At 41.8% G+C, this 19,753-nt stretch overlaps 1 protein-coding gene across 4 annotated transcripts in view; it reads left to right on the forward strand.

Moving 5' to 3' along the window:
- The window catches only part of CREB5 (cAMP responsive element binding protein 5), a 389,578-nt gene that overhangs the window by 138,861 nt on the left and 230,964 nt on the right, over positions 1–19,753 (forward strand). For all 4 annotated transcript variants that reach the window (XM_078059403.1, XM_078059405.1, XM_036074491.2 and 1 more), the window contains one exon: positions 10,084–10,256. In XM_078059403.1, coding sequence (XP_077915529.1) covers positions 10,084–10,256 — 173 coding nt within the window. The remainder of the gene's footprint in view (positions 1–10,083; positions 10,257–19,753) is intronic.

Here is a 19,753-nt window from a genome sequence, read left to right on the forward strand (position 1 = left end):
TTCATTTCTCCATTCGGTCATTGGTTGCCTAGTTCATTGTTGGCCCTGAGCTGGGTACTAGTGATAGAAAATGAGACAGACACTTTCCCTTCCTTCCAGGAATTTATAATATGTAATTGGAATTGATAATGATTATATATATATATATATATATACACATATATTATATATACATATACACATATATTATCTCACTGGAAATAATCATGATAAACATTGTGCCTTATGACACATGCTATAAAGGAAAGGTTTGGGGTGCTGAGGTAGAAAATAACAGGGGGTTTCTTTAGTTAGGGAGGTAACATTGAGAAGGCGATATTTAAGGTGAACCTGAAATGAAGAGAGGAAAGCAGTTTTTCCAAGAATGAGGGGATGTCAGAGGAGAGAAGAGCAGGGGAGGTAGGATAATCCATATGTTATTAAAGCTCTTTTCAAACCATTACTGTATCTTCGCTTTATAGTTAAAAGGAAGCAGGGGCATACTATCCTCATTTGTACTTGAGAAAAACACTATCTATCAACCAATTTTATTTTGCTTGGAGGATGGGACTTAGGTACGCAGGGAGCAAACTCTGGGCCTGGAGAAAGTACTTGTAAAGATGTGAAGGGGATAATTTGAACTCCTGAGTTGTGTAGTGAGTAGAGAAGTGTGGCTGGAGTGGAGGGTTGGCATAGGGGACAAGGGTGAGAGATGAGGCTGGATATATAGCGCCTTTGAAGGCAAGGCTAAGAGTGGGCTTTAGCGTTGTAAGCAATGGGGAGCTCTGGAAGGTTTTAGAGTTAAGGTGTGGCATTGGGAAAGTGCTGATTCATACCAATTAATTGGACCGTGAGGTCTGGAGTGGTCTGGGAGGGACCAGAAGGTTTGGAAGCCAGGAGGACAGTAGGAAGCTATAGCGTGATCAAGATAGGGGGTAGTGAAACTCTGGAGCTCATGGGATAGCAATGAAAAGACAGATGTGGGAATCATTATGAAGGCCAAATCAAGAGACTAAGAAATTGAGCAAGATCATGTGCTTAATGGTGGAGCTCACAGGAAAACACAGACCCATTGACAGGCCCTGCACCATTTAGGCCATGGCTTCATCAGCTCTGGATGATGTGTTTCTCTTTGTCTCTATTGCCTGTGTAAGTAAAGGTAGTTTTGAGATTCATTTGTTTTTCATTCCCCTCTGTCCCTAAATTTCCATATTCCCTCTAAACTGTAGGCCTTCTGGGAGAATTCGTACTTTTTCTTTTTTCTCTTTCCATAGCCCTAGTTACATTCCCTACACATTCATTTGGTAATAAGCTTCTATGCGACAGGTATTTTATTAGGCCCAGAGAAGAGCTATGTGAAATTGGACATGGTTCCTGTTGTCAAAGTCTTCACAGCTAGAAGGAGAGGACTGACCTTAAAAATAAGTAAATATATCAATGTGTAATCAGAACTTTGAAAGAAGCATTTATGGGATACAATGGAGGACAAAGGAATGGTTACTTGATTTTACCTAGTGTAGAGGTAGTGTTAGCATTGGTTGCGATCATGATAAAGGGAATGATAATTATAGTAATGGCTACTAACATTTATTGGACATTTAATGTATCCAGCATTGTACTAAGTTCTGCATTTGTATTATCTAACTTAATATTTATAAAAATCTTACAAGGTACAGTTGTTCCTCTTTAACAAATGAGAAAACTGAAGCAAAGAGAAGCAATAAACTTGCTCAAAAGCACATGTCATTCATTTATTCACTGAATAATTGAATTTATTGCACATCTACAAGGTGCATGCCAAGGAGCAGACACTGGCTGTCCTCAGATGAACGTGGTGTATTCCCTAGTCCAAGTTTGACAGAGGAAACACTTGTGGAAATAAGTCAAGCTCTTTAATGGTGGTGTGGGAAAGGTACCGTGGGAGCACAAAACAGGGAACAGCCGATGGGGCCAGGAGTGGGAGAAGGCTCCACAGAGGAGGGGACATTGGCACTGGATCTTGGATTGACTGCAAAGAGGAAATATTATGTGCAAAGGTAAAAAAGAAACATGAAGTGGTGTGGAATAGTCAAGAAGCATTGAGGTCTGTGTGTGTGAGTGAGAGGGGAGAGGATAGAGAGGATGGGTCGCCAGGAGGTGATATGGGAAAGATTGATTGTAAAACGTTCGAGTCATACATCAGAGGTAGGGCCAGCAGAATTGTTTAAGTAGGCTGATGCCACAGCTTTCTTGAGGAAGACTCTTGAGAAAGGAGGAACTTTACCAGTGAGCAATGAGTACAATATTTTCAGTGGCATTAGACTAATTTCTAACTTCCAAGATATCTGTAGATGCATCAACCACAGACATGTGCTCAACTGTAATTCTAATAACCTGAATGAAGTGGCATCATTTCCTTCCTTTTAACCCATATGATTATACTTAGCAGAATTAACCAAGACAATAAAGTGGTAGGTGAGAGGAGAGACACTGACAGTCCACGGCACCGAGAATCTGAACAGGAAGGAGCAGGATCTTTGAGAGACACCCAAAAACTGTTTCTCACAGTCAAGGGTGGCACCTGAGAAGACGTTTATTGTCTTGAGCATTTTACTACAATATTAAATGAATAGCTATAAAATTCTTACAGGGATGGTTCAGGGCTCTGTTGTCTAAACCCAGTATTAGAAAGGATGACAGAGGTCTGGAGTTGGAGGAGAGCATAGGCCGGTCAGACGGATCTTGCTGCTCTGTATCCTGCAGACTCGAGTCTAGAACCCCACTGGGAGGTGGGGCTGCCTACTGCCTGGAAACGGGTGAGTTGCAAAAGGCCACTGAGGGTCACATCAGTGTGCAAGCTGCCTTTCTACTCACTGTAAGGGAAGTTGCCTTGGAAGTTGAACTTGATCCAAACATCAGAGAAATTATCTCTTTCTCAGCCTTTTTCTTAACTCTGGGAACTGTTGAAGAAGGTGAACTAACATCAAAGAATGAGTGAGTGAGAGTTGGTTGTTTTGATAGTTTGATAAAAGTATCGTTCAGAAGTTTTTGAACTACAGCTTTCTTTCCTAATCTTAATCTGCCCTGTTCAGTGTAAACCAGTCTAAAAAGACCTAGGCAGACAACATGACATTAAGACAAGGATTGCTAATCGATAACTTTGAAATGAATTAATGGTGTATTCCCAGGCTTTTGTAGGTATGAAGATGGTGGTGATGACATAGACCCAAGTTAGTGGTATGACTGTAATTCTCAGGATCACATACCAGAATTAATAATTTATTTTAATGTCCCTAGAAAGGATATTAGGTACATTTTATTTTTTGCCATGTCATTTTCCACTAGAAAATATTTTTACAGCAAGACTGTAGAGGCAGGTATGGCTTAGTAGGTAAGAGCCTGGACTCAGAAGCCAGATGGCCTCGATCTGAGCTCCTCCACTTCTTAGTGGTATGACTTTGAGCAAGTTACTTAACCTCTCTGTGCTTCAGTTTCCTCATCTATAAAATGAGGATTAATAATCGTATCTACCTCCTAGACTGATAAGGATTAAATGAGTTTTCTGACATATGGCAATGCTGTATAAGTGCCAGCCATTATTAGTAATATTTCTATTAAAATCAATCATGGGGAGTAGCCACCCAAAATGAACACGACTCTCTGAGCTTCACATTTGGAACTATACACTATAGTAAAAGGAGAAAAAGTACATGTATGTAGTTGGCACTGTGCTGGGGCATCTGTCATCTCATACAATACTCATTACAACTCTGTCCATTAGAGGATTATCTCTGTTTTAAAGATGAGGAAGGTATGGCTCAGAGAACTTAACATGCTCCAGATGATATGGAGCTAATCTGAACTTGAGCCCTATTCTGGTGCTCATGTTTTCATTCTGTACCATGGTTCCCCTTAGAATTCTTCTGGGATAAGTAGCAAACTCTGAAAAAGCAGAATTTAAATGTGCATGTCACAGCTGGGGTTTTCACAGTGCTCCTTCCCCACTTGCAAAGGTTGCCTGAGATGGTTTCTTGTCTTATGTTGTTCCTCTTTCACTCTGTGGCTACACTAAGGAGAATATTATGGAGAGAGAGGCAACTGGCATGGCCCCTGGTCTCCTTCCCAACCCCACCATGTCCCCTCTAATACTTCTCTGTCTCCTCTGTCATGGAGCAGCTTATCCTTTTAATAGGATTCAAAATATTCACACTGGTATTCCAGCTCCTGAGAGCACCAGAGAGGAGGAGTCAGAATCCTTCTAGAATCCTTCCTAGACCTCCAGAAAACTTAGTCTCTTCTGGAAGGTTAGAACTTTTGTTATCCTGTGAATGTCTCAGACATCTTTTGCATGCAATTCATGGATGTTTACTTCTGGGAAGTTCTGAAAGTCTTCATAACTGCCCGGGCATCATTAAGATGCAGACAATTCCAAGATTGCACAACTCGACTTGTAAACGCGTGTCGGGATGACCCTGGCTCTTTATAGAGAAACCCATAAAGTCTCCACACCTTGGCAGTTGGACAGAATATAGATTTGAAGATAACATTTTGGGACCTTATGGGAATCAACAACCTTTTCCTTGTACGCTCCAACTTTTACTTTCATTTGTGGTCCACTGCCCTTCATCCCTCATTACCACACCCTGAAATTATAGGTATTTGTAAGAACGTATATTCATATACATTGGGTTGTTTTTTTGCATATTGTATTCCAAGCCCATGCATGCAGAAAGACAATTACCACTCTACCCCAAGCTCACTGAGTATGCAATCAAGGTTCATTATGCCCCCGGTTCTCATCCCATTTACACCCTTTATGTCTCAGAACAACAGTGAATGGGGAGCAAGGTATATTGCAGGTTATGAAGGGAGGAAGTCAAAGGAACATGCAGAGAAATTGGAACCAAAGAGTGAACAATTTAGGTGAAAATAGTTTGTGGAATTTTCATCTTTGAAGTTTGAGAAATTTTACTTTGTGTTGGATCCATTTCTTGAATCATGATCCCTTGGGTCTGGCATAAAGCTATAATTTTCAGAAGGCTCATTTCTGCAAAAGCTTATGGTTATGGAGAAAAATCAATGTTTGTAGGCCCATGAATCAGAGTCTAAAAAGTCTGTTTGGATATTTAAGGTCTCATAAAATGTAACATCGAGAGAGACTTGTGGAGTATCAGAGCCGGAAACAATCATGAAAACCAGGTAGTCCAGCCCCCTGCTTTTAGCGATGAGGCTACAGAGCTGAGGAAGGTTGAGTGATTTATCCAGGTTACATGGATGCAAGGAGGGGTAGAGAGCCAGGACTAGAACAGACCTAAGCCAGTATATTTCCAACATTATCACATATTGCTAATCATCTAGAAGCACTGAGCCAAAGTATGAACCATGGATCATAAATGAGAGAATCTTAGCAATAGAAGAGACCTTGGAGGTCATGTAGCGCCATCTCCCTCCTGATGCAGAAATCCTCTTGGTGACATCCTTGACGGATGGCCACTATTCTCTACTGGCTTAACTCTGATGCCAGAAAGCTCAGTGCTTTACAAGGCAGCTTGTTTTGTCTTTGGACAAAAGGTCAAACTTGTATTTTTAAAAGATCAGTCCAGAAGGAGTGAGGGTGGCCAGAGGTGAATGACATATTTTTAGTGATGGTGAGGAATTTTACTCTCTTTATCATCTTAAAATGAGGATAATAATGCTGACCGTGTAGTGTCATTGCAAGGATTGGAGGTGCAGTTTATAAAGCATCTACCATAGTGGTTGCTTCAAAATAAGAACTCAAATTATAGTCATCATTGGCTTTTATCATCATGATCCATTTTTTTGAAATTATGCCCTCTGGAGTAGCATAGACTACATCTAATCCCACAAATATTTAAAAGCAGTTAGCATGACCCTCTAAGTCTTTTCTTCTTCAGACTAAATATTCCCTGATTCTTTTACGGTTCTTCCTGTAAAGCATTTTGGATGCCTTCATTGCTTTCATTCCCTCCTATTTGTCAATTTCCCCCTTAAAATGTGGTGGCCAAATGTGGTCAGTTCAACGTGCTCTACAGTGGAATAATTACTTCCCTTGATCTGGACATTGCACTTCTCCTACAGCAACCTAGATTTATGTTAGCATTTTTGGAGGCCAGATCACAAATTTGGCTCAAGTAAAACCTGACTCTACTACCCAGAACATAAGCTATGCCTCCCAACATTGTGTCAACTGCAGATTTGATAAGCATGATTTTTACATCTTCATCCAAGCTGTTGATAAAAATGTTGAATAAGAGAAGGCCAGAGTCTGAGCCTTGAGGAACACCTCCAATCCTTCCCTGTATATTGACCCCCATCCGCTGGTTTGGTGACACTGTTTCATCAGCTCCAAATCTCTGCACCTACACTAGCAAAAATAACTCTGCAAGATGTGGTCACTCGTTGTGTTTTTGAAACTGGATATTTAATTTATCCAGAGGTAAAGTGCCATTCTTTTATCAAGGAAGACAGGTTTTGAACCCATAATTGGGAAAATGTGAACTCAGAAAATAATTTCATGTTTGAGTTACTATGTAATGCTTAAAGGGAAAAAAAAATCATCTTCTCTTAATGTGAAATGATAATGCTTGCCTAGTTGTTTATTTTTCCAAAACGTTTTGAAATTACTCTCTGGGTCTGGGGGAGGGAGTGTGGAGAATTTGTGGATTTCATGTGTGGTAGAAAAAAGAGATTATTGAAGAATTAGAATACAAATTTTAGGAGCCTTTTCCATCTCAGGTGGGGATCACAGAGACAAAGAGATGTCTTAAATGTTGGTGGGCGAGGATACCTTAAATGAGGTATAGTCCTGCATAGTTTTTAAAATTCTTTTTAATGATTCTCATTAAAGAGGCCATTCTTTCTTTGATTTAACACACTTCCCTCTGAAGAAATCAAACCAACTTCTTTGTGCTATAGCACAGATCGGTTTTTCCTAGTTTTCATGGTGGAGATAAGGAATTGTTGTTGCCAACCTTTGAGCCAAAGTGCTCAAAGATTCAGAGCTCACTTCTTGGCATCTTCCTCCAAGGGCTCATTTAATATTTTCTCAAAGGCTTTACTTCCAGTCTACATCCCATGTTTGTGGATTTCTTCTTAACTCTGGTCCTTTCTATTTCTCTAGCCCATAATCAAACAAGTACCTTAATATCTAAAACTCTATTACCGTGAGCATACTTTGAGATCTCAAGGTAAATAAACAAAAAGTTAGCACTCTCAAAAATTGACCAGGGAATAAAAGACCCCCTCATACTGAATATTTTAGGAATGTCCATTTTATAGTTTACTCACTCACTCAGTATTTATTGAGCACTTATTATATTCCAGGCACTGATCTAGGCAACAGAGGCAATGGGGAGTAAAGTCAGATTTAATCTCTTCTCATATTGTGCTTACGTTCTCTAGGAAGAAACATGTTAATCAAACCAAAACTATTGTGAACTTGTAAAAAGTGCTGCGAAGGAGAGGGTCCCCATCACTACAGAGGTCAGGGAAGTCTTCCTCACATGATGCTTAATCTGAGATTTGAAGGTCGAGTCAGGGGAGGGCCCAGGTAGCAGAAAACAGCATATCCCAAGCCCCTGTGCTGAAATGGAGCACAGGCAGTATGAGGGCAAGAACATGCTAGAACGGTGGAGTGAAGAGCAGAGAGCAAGAGTGAGAATAGCGTGAGATGAGCTGGGAGGTAGGAAGGGTCCCCTACAGGCCTTGTAGGTCACACAAAGAGTGCTCTCAGTGTCTTCTGAACCATGATAGCCATATAAGAAGCTTGTCGGGTGGGGGTAGGAGGGTGTGGTTGGGTAAGGAGAATTGTATGATATGATTAGTTTTGTCTTTTGAAAAGATCACTGTGGCTGTATATGGGCAAAAGGAGAAAGGGAAGCCATAGTGAGTGACAGGTCAGTTAGGATACCACTATCTAGTCCAGGAAAGGAGATGATGCTGGTTGGGTGTAGGTTGGCAGAAGGTGAAATGGAAAGATAGAAAGAGATGAAGGATGTGTAGGTTGAATTTGCAATACTAGGGGACTGCATATGGGGGTGATGGAAAAGAGGTATCAAGGGTAACTCAAGGAGGGTTCATACATTTTATATCCTTCTTTGGCAATTTAAAGATTATTATTTTAAATTTTAGATTATGTAGCTCTACTCATAATCCTTGATAGCACAGCACAACAGAAATAATTCTAAAAAGAAAGTCTGAAATCCTTCTGTGCCTCAGATCTATTATTGGCAAAGTAGGTGACTGTGAGCAAGATGAAAAATGGTTGAGTATCTCCGAGGATCCAAACAACAGAGGAAAAAAAAAATATTTGTAATTGTTGACTTCATCAAGGCCTCATTAAGGCCCAGGGAAATATGTTTGTTAAGGCTCACTTTCAAAAGAAGTAACACAATTATCTTTATTTTCGTTATTATTTTAGTTCAATTCTCTATGTCTCCAGGCCCTATAAAAAGAACTTAAGCATATCCCTACAGTGCCACTCCAACACAAATCACCATTTCCTTTCATCTCGCTTTAACCAACCACAATATTTTCCCACGTCAGAAAAACCTTCCAGTGTATAAGAGGAGCCTTTGGACCGCGTGTGTGTATAAAAGCCTGTTCATGCCTCTGGGATCCCACGATAACACAGTCGGCTCGCGGTCTAAACCAGGTGCCCAGTTTCCATCTGGACTCCTGACAAACTGTGTGGTCAGGATTTAGAAATCAGAAATCTGGGAAAGGTGCAATGTGATGGACACAACCACCCCAAATACCATATATGTTATCACCATCATTTAACACATAGTGCAGGAAATCCTGTTCTTTGCAGAAGAACTTCAAAGAACCACTTCTGGTTCTCCTGGGTAACATTTATTTTTTTCTTTGCTAACCCCAAAGCGCAGACAGATATATATTTTCCCTCTAGTAAATTGCTAGTGACACTCCATTTCTTTCCTGCCATCCTCAACCCCATTGTCCAACTGACCTCTCGAATTTCACTACCCTTCTAGGCTGAGGAGCTGTGCTTAGCTATTTACAGAGGCCCACTTACTTACTTGGCTTTACCCTGTACTTTCCCTTTCTTTTCTAGGCTCTGAATTTCTCACCTTTTAGCTCTGCCATGTTGATGAGACTTCCTCTGCCCCTGTGTGAATCCTCTTCTTTTGTCCCAGTAACTTTTTTTTCTAGAAAGAGCTGTCTTTTAAGACAGCTTTACCTTGCATGTTTTACCTTACTTTTGCATTTTAAACAAAGAAACCTTCATTCAAGTTATCAGAAATAAGCACATGATATTAGTTCCCTTAAGTGACTGGGATGTCTCATTTAGACCTTCACTAGTTTATTCATGCAATATATGTTTACTGAGTGCCTACTGTGTTCCAAGCACCACGAGAGAGAGTTACGAACACAAACATTCTACATTCTAGAGTAAGACAGTGAACAAGTAAATGAACAAGCAGTCATTGTTCTGTACTCTGTTATTCCATAAAAATTGTTAGAGATTGATTTTATGGACATGCAGCAGAAAGTTGCAACTTTTGCTCTTGGCATTGGATTCCAGACACCTGGTCGTCTGTTCCAGTCATCCATCCTCACTCTCCAGGTAGTTGAACTTGGGTCATGAGTACCCAGATTATGATTTGGAAAAGTAGTAGTTTCCTGGGGAAAAAAAAGTAGGTCGTTGGCCACTCTCATAGGACTGAAAAAGAAACAATAACCCAGTGTGCGTGTCATTCAAAGCAGGATGTTGACCAGTTCTTCACTAAATCATAGTATTGTGCACTTACCATGGAAATCATTTTCAAATGCAGTATATATCACACCAATTCAGAGAAGATATGCACCAAATGTCTCTGATATAAACCTCACATCAGGATGGTGACAGAGTGATTAGTGAACTTCAAGGTATTTTCTTATGTGCTTTACTGTTAGGGTAAATAGTTATTTTTCATCTGCTCATAGTTGTAAGTTATAACAAGATGGATGGATCCATGGCTTGCCAGAAGCCATAACTCTTTATTTAGTTGACATGACCAGATTCCTAATTTTGTCCTCTGAGAGCTTGAGAGTACAATAAAACATTGACTTCTTCTGACCTTCCCCTCTGTCTTCTCTGGGCAGAATATCTCGATGCATAACACAGTTGGTGGGGCCATGGCAGGGCCCGGAGCTCACCAGCTTGGCAGCACCCGGATGCCCAACCATGACACCAGCGTTGTGATTCAGCAAGCCATGCCGTCACCCCAGTCCAGCTCTGTCATCACCCAGGCACCTTCTACCAACCGCCAGATCGGGTAAGGAGACTTCCTCGGCTGTCTCTGGGGCCTGGCTGGAGCTCGGAGAATGTTCTGGACTTTCTCCTTGTTTCTGGTGCTCAGACTGGATGAGACAGAAGTTGGTGTTCCTGGTTGGCGTGAAATCACCTGGCACTTAGAGTGATGCTTTTAATGGGAGAAGGGAGGGGAGCCCCCATTTGGTGGAGACTATTTGATCCTGGACTTTGGGGGACAAAGCAAGTCATTCTGTGTCATCATTTCTTCAGACAAGATTTGTGACTGTGGAAAACGCCTTGGGTGTTATGGAGAGCAGAGCATAGTTTCCAGGACAAATGCTTAAGGATGGTAGAGGGAAGTTTCACCAGCCCACTTTCTTCCCCAACAGAGTGTGTCCCTTTTTTCCTAAGATCTGCTAAGCACATCCCCTGGGTCTTTCATGTATTTCCAGTCTTCCTTCCTCCGATGATTCTTCCTTGCTTCTTTTCCTTGTTAATACCTCTTTATTAGCTCTCCCCTTCCTCTTTATTGGTCCAGGCTCATTCCTGGTGTAGACAAAACAAAAAAAAAGTAAGCCGTTTCCCCCTCATTTACGTAAAAAAGACAATAGTGTGGTATTGAGCAAAATTGGTAGAAAGCTCCTGTCAGAATCCCAGACACTCTGAATTTTCACTTCTGAGTCTCAGGTGACAACTCTAGCCCCTGGCTACTCGGAGTGTGGTCTGAGGACCCGAAGCCTGGGCATGACCCGCTAGCTTCTCAGAAATGCGGAATCTCTGGCCTGCTTCCTTACCTTCAGGATGATGGTGGTGTGTCTTCTTTCCACCCTTACAAGAGCAGAGTGAAGAGGAAATAAAAGATTTAAGAGCAGTCAGGTTCTTAGGAAGAAAAGGTAGTAACTTAAGCCAGAGTGCTCTGATAAATTTATATTGCTGGAAGCTGAGAACTGCTTGCTGTATGTTCCCAGAATTCTCTCTTTCAAATAGGAAAGGGAGCTTGTGGTGTTTAGTATGTGCAGCAGAATTTAGTGGGAATATTCAGTTGAATATTGGATATGGTGATTTAAAAAAAACCCATTAGAAGCTGCCTGACAATTTGCCACTATGTCTTTCCCCCTTTGTTTTTGTTTTTTTTTTTAAAAGATTTTATTTTTAAGTAACCTCTACACCCAACGTGGGGCTTGAACTCACAACCCCAAGATTAAGAGTTGCATGCTTTACCGATTAAGCCAGCCATGTGCTATCCCCGCCCCCCCCCCTTTTTTAATGCTTGTAAGGACTTCAGATCAAGAGTGAGCACCAGGAACAACGTTGGCTTATTCCTCCTTAGAATGCCCTAGAAGGGGGGGGTACCTTGTCTCTCACATTTCTCAACTTACCAGATGGGTTGTGATTTGTGAAGACCCATCTTAACAAAAGAGAGCTGTGGGCAGTGACTGTTTTGTGAGTCTGTCATGGGTACATTTGGTTTCCCATTTAAGAAACAGAATATTACTCTGGCCATTTGAATGCTTGGCTTTGTTAGAAGAAGCCAATACTAAATTAGATAGTATCCCTGTTAAATATTTCTTTTCTTTTCAAATGACTATGGGGGCAGATATTGCCACCCTCCAAAGCAAGAACCTATAATACACTAAGAGAGTGGGGTGGGTTCTTTAAAGACAGCATCTAAATTTCAAGGGACTCTTTCACTCTAGTGGTTTGGCTTTGGGCAGACAATCCACAGTTAGGCCAGCTAATTATAATTATTTTATTTTTCTTTCAAGGGGAAAAAACATAAAATGTGTTGGAGTTTACTAGCAGTTTTATAACATTCCTCCCCCCCTGGAGTTCTCCTGCCTCCCCCTCTCCCCACCCCAGCTACCCTCTTGGAGGTCCTTAGTATTGTTAGTACAATGCTGGTTTTTGTGAAACAATCTTTTGAGGGTTAGCACTCAATTCTAAGATGGGTGTTGACTCTGTCAGTAATTTACCCAGCTGGCCCAGGGCTGTACAGTGGGGTGACATTTCTAGGCTGTGTCACTGTGCCTGGATGAGTGGGAGTGTTTCTCTGGTACACGTGACCTCCCAACCCACTCCATCTTCTCATTTACTCCCAATCCTGGGGTGTTGTGTGTCTCTCCTGGTGTGTTCTAGGAGATAATTGTCACTTTTGGGACTCTGTCTCATTGCCAAGCTTGAGGGAGGCTGCTGCTTTTCTTCAGATCCTTCCCTGTCGTGCTTACCATGTTGATTCCAACCCACACATCCTGTCATTTCCATTTTCTCCATGTGACCCATCCAAAACCTTGCCCGGATGGCCATGGGGGCTCAGCAAGGAATAACCCAACCCATCTTACCAGTGGATTCAGAATGAAACTCTAGGTGGTAACATTTGGGGATGGTTGACTCTTTTATTTCTCCCAGCAAAGAGGAAATGAGTACTTATTTTAAAACATGAGTTCCCTCTGGAGACTGTGTCTTTAAATGAGCATTTGAAATTGCAGATAGTTTTTTTTTTTTTTTTGAGACTGCACAGAACCATATTGTAGTAATATTCTGATTTTTATCACAACCTCAAATATTTAAGTGTCAAAATCTGGCCAAGCCACCTGCAAATGTTTGCCATGGCTACTGGCCAACAAAAACAGCAAACAGCAATGAAAGTCTTCATTCAGGCTCAGCGCTTAAGCTGCATCCAAGCAGGGAGGCTGGGACCCACCTGTGCCCACGCACAGTGCTTTTTGCTGTGGCCAGTGGGTGTGTTCACGACTGGAACTTTGTGGGAGAGGGAGGGGGCCGCCTGTCTTCTGCTCCCTCTTTTTTCCTTCTCTTCTCCCAGTGCTTGGCTTCTGCTGCCAACCTTACTTTTGCTTTCTTTTCTGCCCCTTCTTTCATACTGTATTTAAGCTTAGAGGCTTGAATGTATTGGGAGTGGTGTGGACAAGGAAGGGCTTGGAAATGGGAATAGCACTGGTGTCTGGGGAAGATTTTGGGGGACTAAATGTATGCATTTCTGTAAGCATTTGATTTTCATGCTTTTTGAGCAGGCGCTGAGCCAATGTAGACCAAAATAGGTGGAAATGCAAAAATCCAAAGAAATAAATGTAAAAGTAGGTAGATAAGCAACATAGGCAACGTCCGTGCCATCCCATATCACCCCCCACCATGCCCTATGCCCAGTTCTGTCAAAGTAATGCTGTTATCCCAATAGAAACTGGAGGTAAGTATAAATATCCCAAATTGCACTCGTGTGGTTAGGCAGGCTAGAAAAACACACGGTGCTAGAGAGTGTGGGAGGCATCCCCAAACTAGAGACTACTTGTGCTTAGTCAGACTGGCAGACGCTCTGTCGGGAAGAGTGTCTTTGGCTGATTGATGGTAGCATTTTAGGAGATAAGTTTTCCAGATGGAAAAAAAAAAGAGTTGAGCCATGGGCTGTGGGGGAGACAAGTGAGACAGAAAACAAGCATGTGTTAAATATAGATGAAATCGATTCAGCCTTGGACCAAATATGTGGCAGATTCCAAGCAGTATCTCTATTGCAGTCATTTTTATTAGATATCATGTAACAGGCTCATTAATTCAGGATTAAGTCAGTAGAACCTGGGAAAAATGGTAGATGAGCATGTAAGTGGTCACGTACATCCCTTTCTCTGTCTCTTACTCTCTCTTTGTCTCTCTCTGTCTCTCTTCACATGAGATGTTTTTGTAGGAGCCAATGAGCAGTTGAGGAGGTGGCTATAATCTTAATAGATCCCAGCTTACTTAAAGAAGCCTATTTCTCTTTATGGAGTAAGTGTGAGCAGGTAATTCATGCTCAGTAATTCTTCAGGAGAGCAATGAAGATAGTATGGAATGTGCAGCTCGGCAAGGACGGACATGAGTACAGAATTCTGATAGGTTGTGGGAGGCACTACCACTGTATTCCACACGTTTTCTTCCTGTATTCTTTTTGTATTCAAAATGTTCTACAAATTCAATTCTCTGTAGGGATTTGGGCAAATAAGCAAGCTTGTGAGGTGATTGGTGAAAATTATTTGATGATCATAGTTTACAATACAGAAATGTTCTATGCCTAACCTCAAAATATACAAGTGTTCCTACCAAGGCTCATATTTGGACAGAAGATATCTGGCTCATTGTGGAATATTCTAGTTAAAATATCAGGGAACTTGAAAATATGGTCACCAGCATGTATCTGTGAAGCCATGTATGTATGAAATTCCTCCCTGATTTTACATCGCTTATATTCCCGGCACATACGTGTCCGTGTCCATGTGATGTCATAAACCCTATTTGCATGGGGTTGTAGCCAGGCAGTATACACCTAATACTTAGCCAGAAATTTATATAAAATGCCATAGAAGCAAATCTTGTTTTATGTAAAATAAAGAGAAGCCAATACTCATCATAAATTGTGCCTTCTCTCACCCTTTCTGCACTTCTTTCTCTCTTTTCTCTTTGCAATTCCTGACACTATGTATCACACAGAATATCAGGTGTAGCTCAGTGGACATGACCAAGGAAAATAATAATAATAGTAATAATAATAAAAGCTTGTTACATCTCAGACGTGTTGTTGTCAAAAGCAGCGCTACCTTTTCTACCAGAGTCATATGGCTTTGTTGTAGGAGTTGGTGTTGCTGTTTGAGGTGTCCATTGAGATGGGAATGGTAATTGATTTGAGGATTTTTGTGTCACTGTTGCTCGGGGGGGGGGGGGGATGGGAGGTCCATAAATGACGCTGTCACAGAAAAGCAACATTTAAAGAAGACTTCAGTAGGACAGCTTAGGAATGTGCTTGCTCTGTAAATGCATAGGTGTGTAAAATCACTATTAAGAGTTTTCTTGAGCTGAGCATGATTAAGACTGTCACTGCCCACCACAGGCTGATGCCAGTGACATCCAGGCCAGCCTTCTTTCTGCTGGAGGCAGCAGACCAGCAGGTCCCAGGTTGTCACTGGCCCACAGCCCTTTGCCAGGATAGCTTGAAGACCCCCTTGAGGAATTCAGAAGAGAAGCCATTACTTCCTGCTTTGTATTTTGCTGAGTATCATGGCTATGAACATTGCTTTATTGTTAGAAAGTTGCTGGATCTTTCACAGCCCCGAGAACATTTACGAGGGCCCTTCAGGGGGATGCTTTCTGGGAGGGTTGATGGATTTAACCATATGGCTCCCGTTAAATCCCATGCAGAGCCTTGAGAAATTACCTCTGACAAGGGGGCCAGCAGCCTTCCACTCACAGAGCTTTATGTGTGGAACGAAAAATTAAGTACTGATACTTGAGGAAATATAAGGTTTCTCAACATTCAGAAGTTGTAATACCACATGGTATTGTGGCCAGATGAAGGGGGCAGAGCCAGAACACCAGAGCACATGGCTGCGTATTCCGAGAAGCAGAAAAATACCCTTGCTCTTGTCTCTGAATCTGGCTCTTGCCTCGGATTCCTCAGGCAAGCTTTGTGTGTCTCGGTGCTACAGCTAGTCACCTGGAACACAGCAAGGCTGGTACCTCAGTCACTTTAGAGGGATAAAGCAAAATATCACACATCCGGTGGCTTAAACAACAGACATTTATTTCTCGCAGTTCTGGAGGCTTGAAAGTACAAGGTCGAGGACCTTGGTCAGCAGATGTGGTTCTTGGTGAGGACCCTTTCCCTGTCTTGCAGACAACTGCCATCTTGCTGTGTGCTCGCCTGACCTCTTCTTTGTGCTTGGTGGGAGTGGGGATGAGGTGAGAGAGTTAGCAAATTCTGGTATTTCTTACTCTTATAAGGACACTAATCCCATTATGGGGACTCTACCCTCATGACCTCATCTAAACCCAATTACTTCCCAAGGCCCCACCTCCTAATACCATCACATGGGGGGTTAGGTTTTCAACATATGAATTTGGGGAGTACACAAGCATTCAGTCCATAAACAGCTAGTGTAGTTGGAAGAGAAACTTGGAGGTCACTTCTCAATGGTTCAAACTTTTTGTTAGAAAAGCCCTTGGTTATCAGGCTGATAATGAAGACAAGGAAGCTGACATTTATCCAACATCTACTATGTGCCAGGCACTGATCTAGCATTGCGTTTTGTTTCCTATCATTGTCCAAGAGCCCAGAGAGGCAGGTATTATTTACTCCAGTTTTATTGCTCAAAGAAGAGAAGTAACTTGTCTAGCATCATTCAGCCAGTGAGATGAGCAGAGTTTTGAGTGTAGGTCTGTTGGACTCCAAAGCACATGCTTTCCCTCTACTCCTATGCATAGCTATCCCAGTGCTGTGGAAGACACATGAGCTTATCTGACCATTTGGGAGAATCATCTACGCACAGGAGTTGGCAAATGCTCAGTCTGTCTGGTTCCAGTGTGAAGAGCTTCTGTGCTTACACACACCTGCAGGGTGGTCAAGGGCAGAGGGAGACACCTTGAGTTGCCAGCAGCTGCTTCAGTCCTCTAGGAGAAAGATATAGGAGGTCCCTGGCCCCCAAAGAAGGGAGATCAGGGACTGTCTTGAGCACATGGAGGCAGAGAGTTGGTTTCTCCTGGGAGAAACCAACTGGCCAAATACCCTCATTTATAAGAAAACCAAAGTCACCACAGAGAGTGACCACTCTTTTTTCAACCATTTGGTTGCTCCACATTTGGCTTCTTGGTCTGAAGGAAGACCCCTAGTCCTTGCCTAGATGAAGTCTGACTTCCAGACTTATTCTGATTCCTGCTGCGGATAGGTGACTTTGCCTGTGACCTCCTCTTGGAGGAGGATTTCATTTCTGGATCTTACAAACAGAAGCCCTGCTCACAAAGTTCCAGAAGCTTCCATCTAAGTCTCTCCATGTGTATCTCCCCCTATCCCATTTTTAGAAACAGATAGGCACTGAGGAGGATCTGCTTCTAGAGCAAATAGCCCAGGATCATTCGGTTTGTGTCCATCGCAAATCTCGATAATTGTTCTTTTTTGCAGCATATTGGAAAGATATGCCTGGAGAGCAAGAGCTTGCTCAGAGCTAAACTATGTTAGATCAGAGGAGAGTCTTGGAAAAGTATTGGCCATGAGGTCAGAGGTCACAGGTTTGGGATAGTCCAGGCTCTGCCATTTAAAAGATTTTCAGCCTTGGCCAAGTGCTCCACTTCCCTGGGCCTCACTCAGTTCCTTCATCTATATATGAAAAGGTTAACCAGCTGATTGCAAGTCATTCCCAGTGGCAAACTTCTCATGCAGTGCTACTTTTCTTTCTCAAATGTATTTTCTCTTTTGGTTTGTTTTCTTTCAGGAGCTGAGTTTGGTAAGAGCTCTAGGTTATGTGTTCACGGATGTGTTCACGTCCCACTGTGGATGAGAACAGAATCGGGCTTGGGAATACTTGGGAAGAGGAGACCAATGCAGTCAAACAGAGGGGTCCCAGCATATGTAACCAGAGAGATCTGATTTCTAGGCTCAACTCCTGGGTGAATAACAATAATTTTATAATTCTGTTCCATGGACGTGAACATACCCATTTTACATTTGAGTAAAGTGAGGTTCAGAAATTACGTGACTTGCCCCAAGTCATACTAATAATGAATAGCAAGAGCCAGAACTAGAAGCCAGGCCACCTACACTGCACTGTTCCACGGGTCTAAGTGAACTTGGCTTCCCCAAGGTTTGGTTTCTTCACCTGTAAAATGGGGAGGTATCACTAGAAAATCCTCGAAGTCCTATTCAGCACTAAAAAAACTTGGAATGTTCATAACACGTTTAATTTTGAAAATTACTTGGCAAGGCAAGTTCTTTGGGGGCATAGTGCTACATGCATGGCTATGTGTAGTTTCCTCCTTTGCACTAATCTTATCAATAAATTGTTCTTTTATTGTCACTTTGCTAAAAGTATCTTATTGTTGGAGATCTAACAAGAAAAACACCTAAACAACAGCATGATAGTGAAAGATATAAAACAAGTCCAATGCAAGAAACCTTGACAATGATCTTGCCAGAAGCAGCTCTGTGGGAAAATGCAATTCACTATCTTCTTTTCCGACATTATTATCATTTTGGGGGTTACTTTGTGGAAGACTTGAAACATAGGGCTTTAGCTCATATCGATATTTAGTGTCTTCCTAGAGGTAAACCTTGGATAAGGCACCAAATAACTAGACAGTGGGGGTTGAGGATATATGTTTCCCATAATACAAAAGGCAGTAATTAACTGTACCTCTCTGTACTTGTCATAGTTTCTAATGGGGATTGGCTCAGTGTTTCCTGTTTTCAGGACCAGAAACATGGATGCCTACCTGGCTCACCACTGTCGGTTTACATGGCTCCTGGGGTGGTGTTCAAAGAGAGTCCCTACTAAGTGTAGTCATTCCTTGGTGAATGCCAAAAGGGGTATTAACATGGAGAAATGATTAGTCTTTGCAGTGCTCTGCAAGGTAAGCGTGCTAGGAGAAGTGAATATGATAAAGCAGGTCTTACCCTCTGTAACTGGGGAGGACCCTTTGCTCTTTTGAAGACTGAGCATGTCCAAGTAATATGGCAGTGTCTCAGTGGACATTTCTGATCATTTGTAGTTTTCATATTCTCAAGCATTGTATGTCTCCTAAAGTGTGAATAACTCTCATCTGAACTGATTGACAAATATTTTCCAAGTTAAGAGAGGACTGTTCTAGGAACTTGCAGATAGCCCATGGTGCCCATTTCGTATACCATGTATTTATGTAATTGGACATCTTGGGATTCAAAAGATAAATATTCAATAGGTTCTCTCACATATATTTTTCAATAATATTAGATCAAATGGATTTTCTCTACCATCATTTTTTATATCCTTTCTAATGAGGATTGAGTTAAAGATTACATAAATTCTGTGGACATTTTGCCTTTGGTGGGATGAGAATAACACATAAACAAACATCTAATTTGGTCTTGGATTTTGGGTATAAAGGGAATCCTTGATATTAGGTTTCAGTTACATCCAGATGGAATTCTAGTTCAATGAGGCACAGGGCAAAGCCATTGCTAGAGGCTGAAAGCCATGGCTGGTGGTTCTGACTCTACCACTCACAAGTTCTTTGAAAAGACCCCATGACCTCTCTGGGCCCTACTTTTCCATTTTATATAAAGAAAGAATGAAACTAGATTGTCTAGTAAGTGCCCTCTTCTAGCTCTTAGGAACAAGTTTGTTTCTTTATCATGACTAATACTCTACTACAACACTGCTTGGCTGATGCGGATTGTGGAAGAAGAAATTCCATAAAACAGATATGTTCAAATTTAGTAGGCGATCTAGTGATCTATTTGCCTTGTATGTTTTGCTTTTGGTAAATATTAATGTGAAATTCCTGTAGAGTAATAAACATTCTTAATGGTACCAGATACATTTAAAAGAGTTTGGAGTTTTATAGTTTCACCCCATTTGGGCTGGTGAATAGGCCGGTAAAGTCTGTAAAATGATAGGACCCTTGTGAGTGTGGGGTAGAGACACGCCGGCATGTGCTTGGGTTGCTTTTGCAGGGTTGCAGAACTTTGCAGAGAACAGATGGCCCCCAAATATCTTTGAAATGCCAGAAATG

Source organism: Halichoerus grypus, chromosome 12 (genome assembly GCF_964656455.1).
Source record: "Halichoerus grypus chromosome 12, mHalGry1.hap1.1, whole genome shotgun sequence".
NCBI classification, from domain to species: domain Eukaryota; kingdom Metazoa; phylum Chordata; class Mammalia; order Carnivora; family Phocidae; genus Halichoerus; species Halichoerus grypus.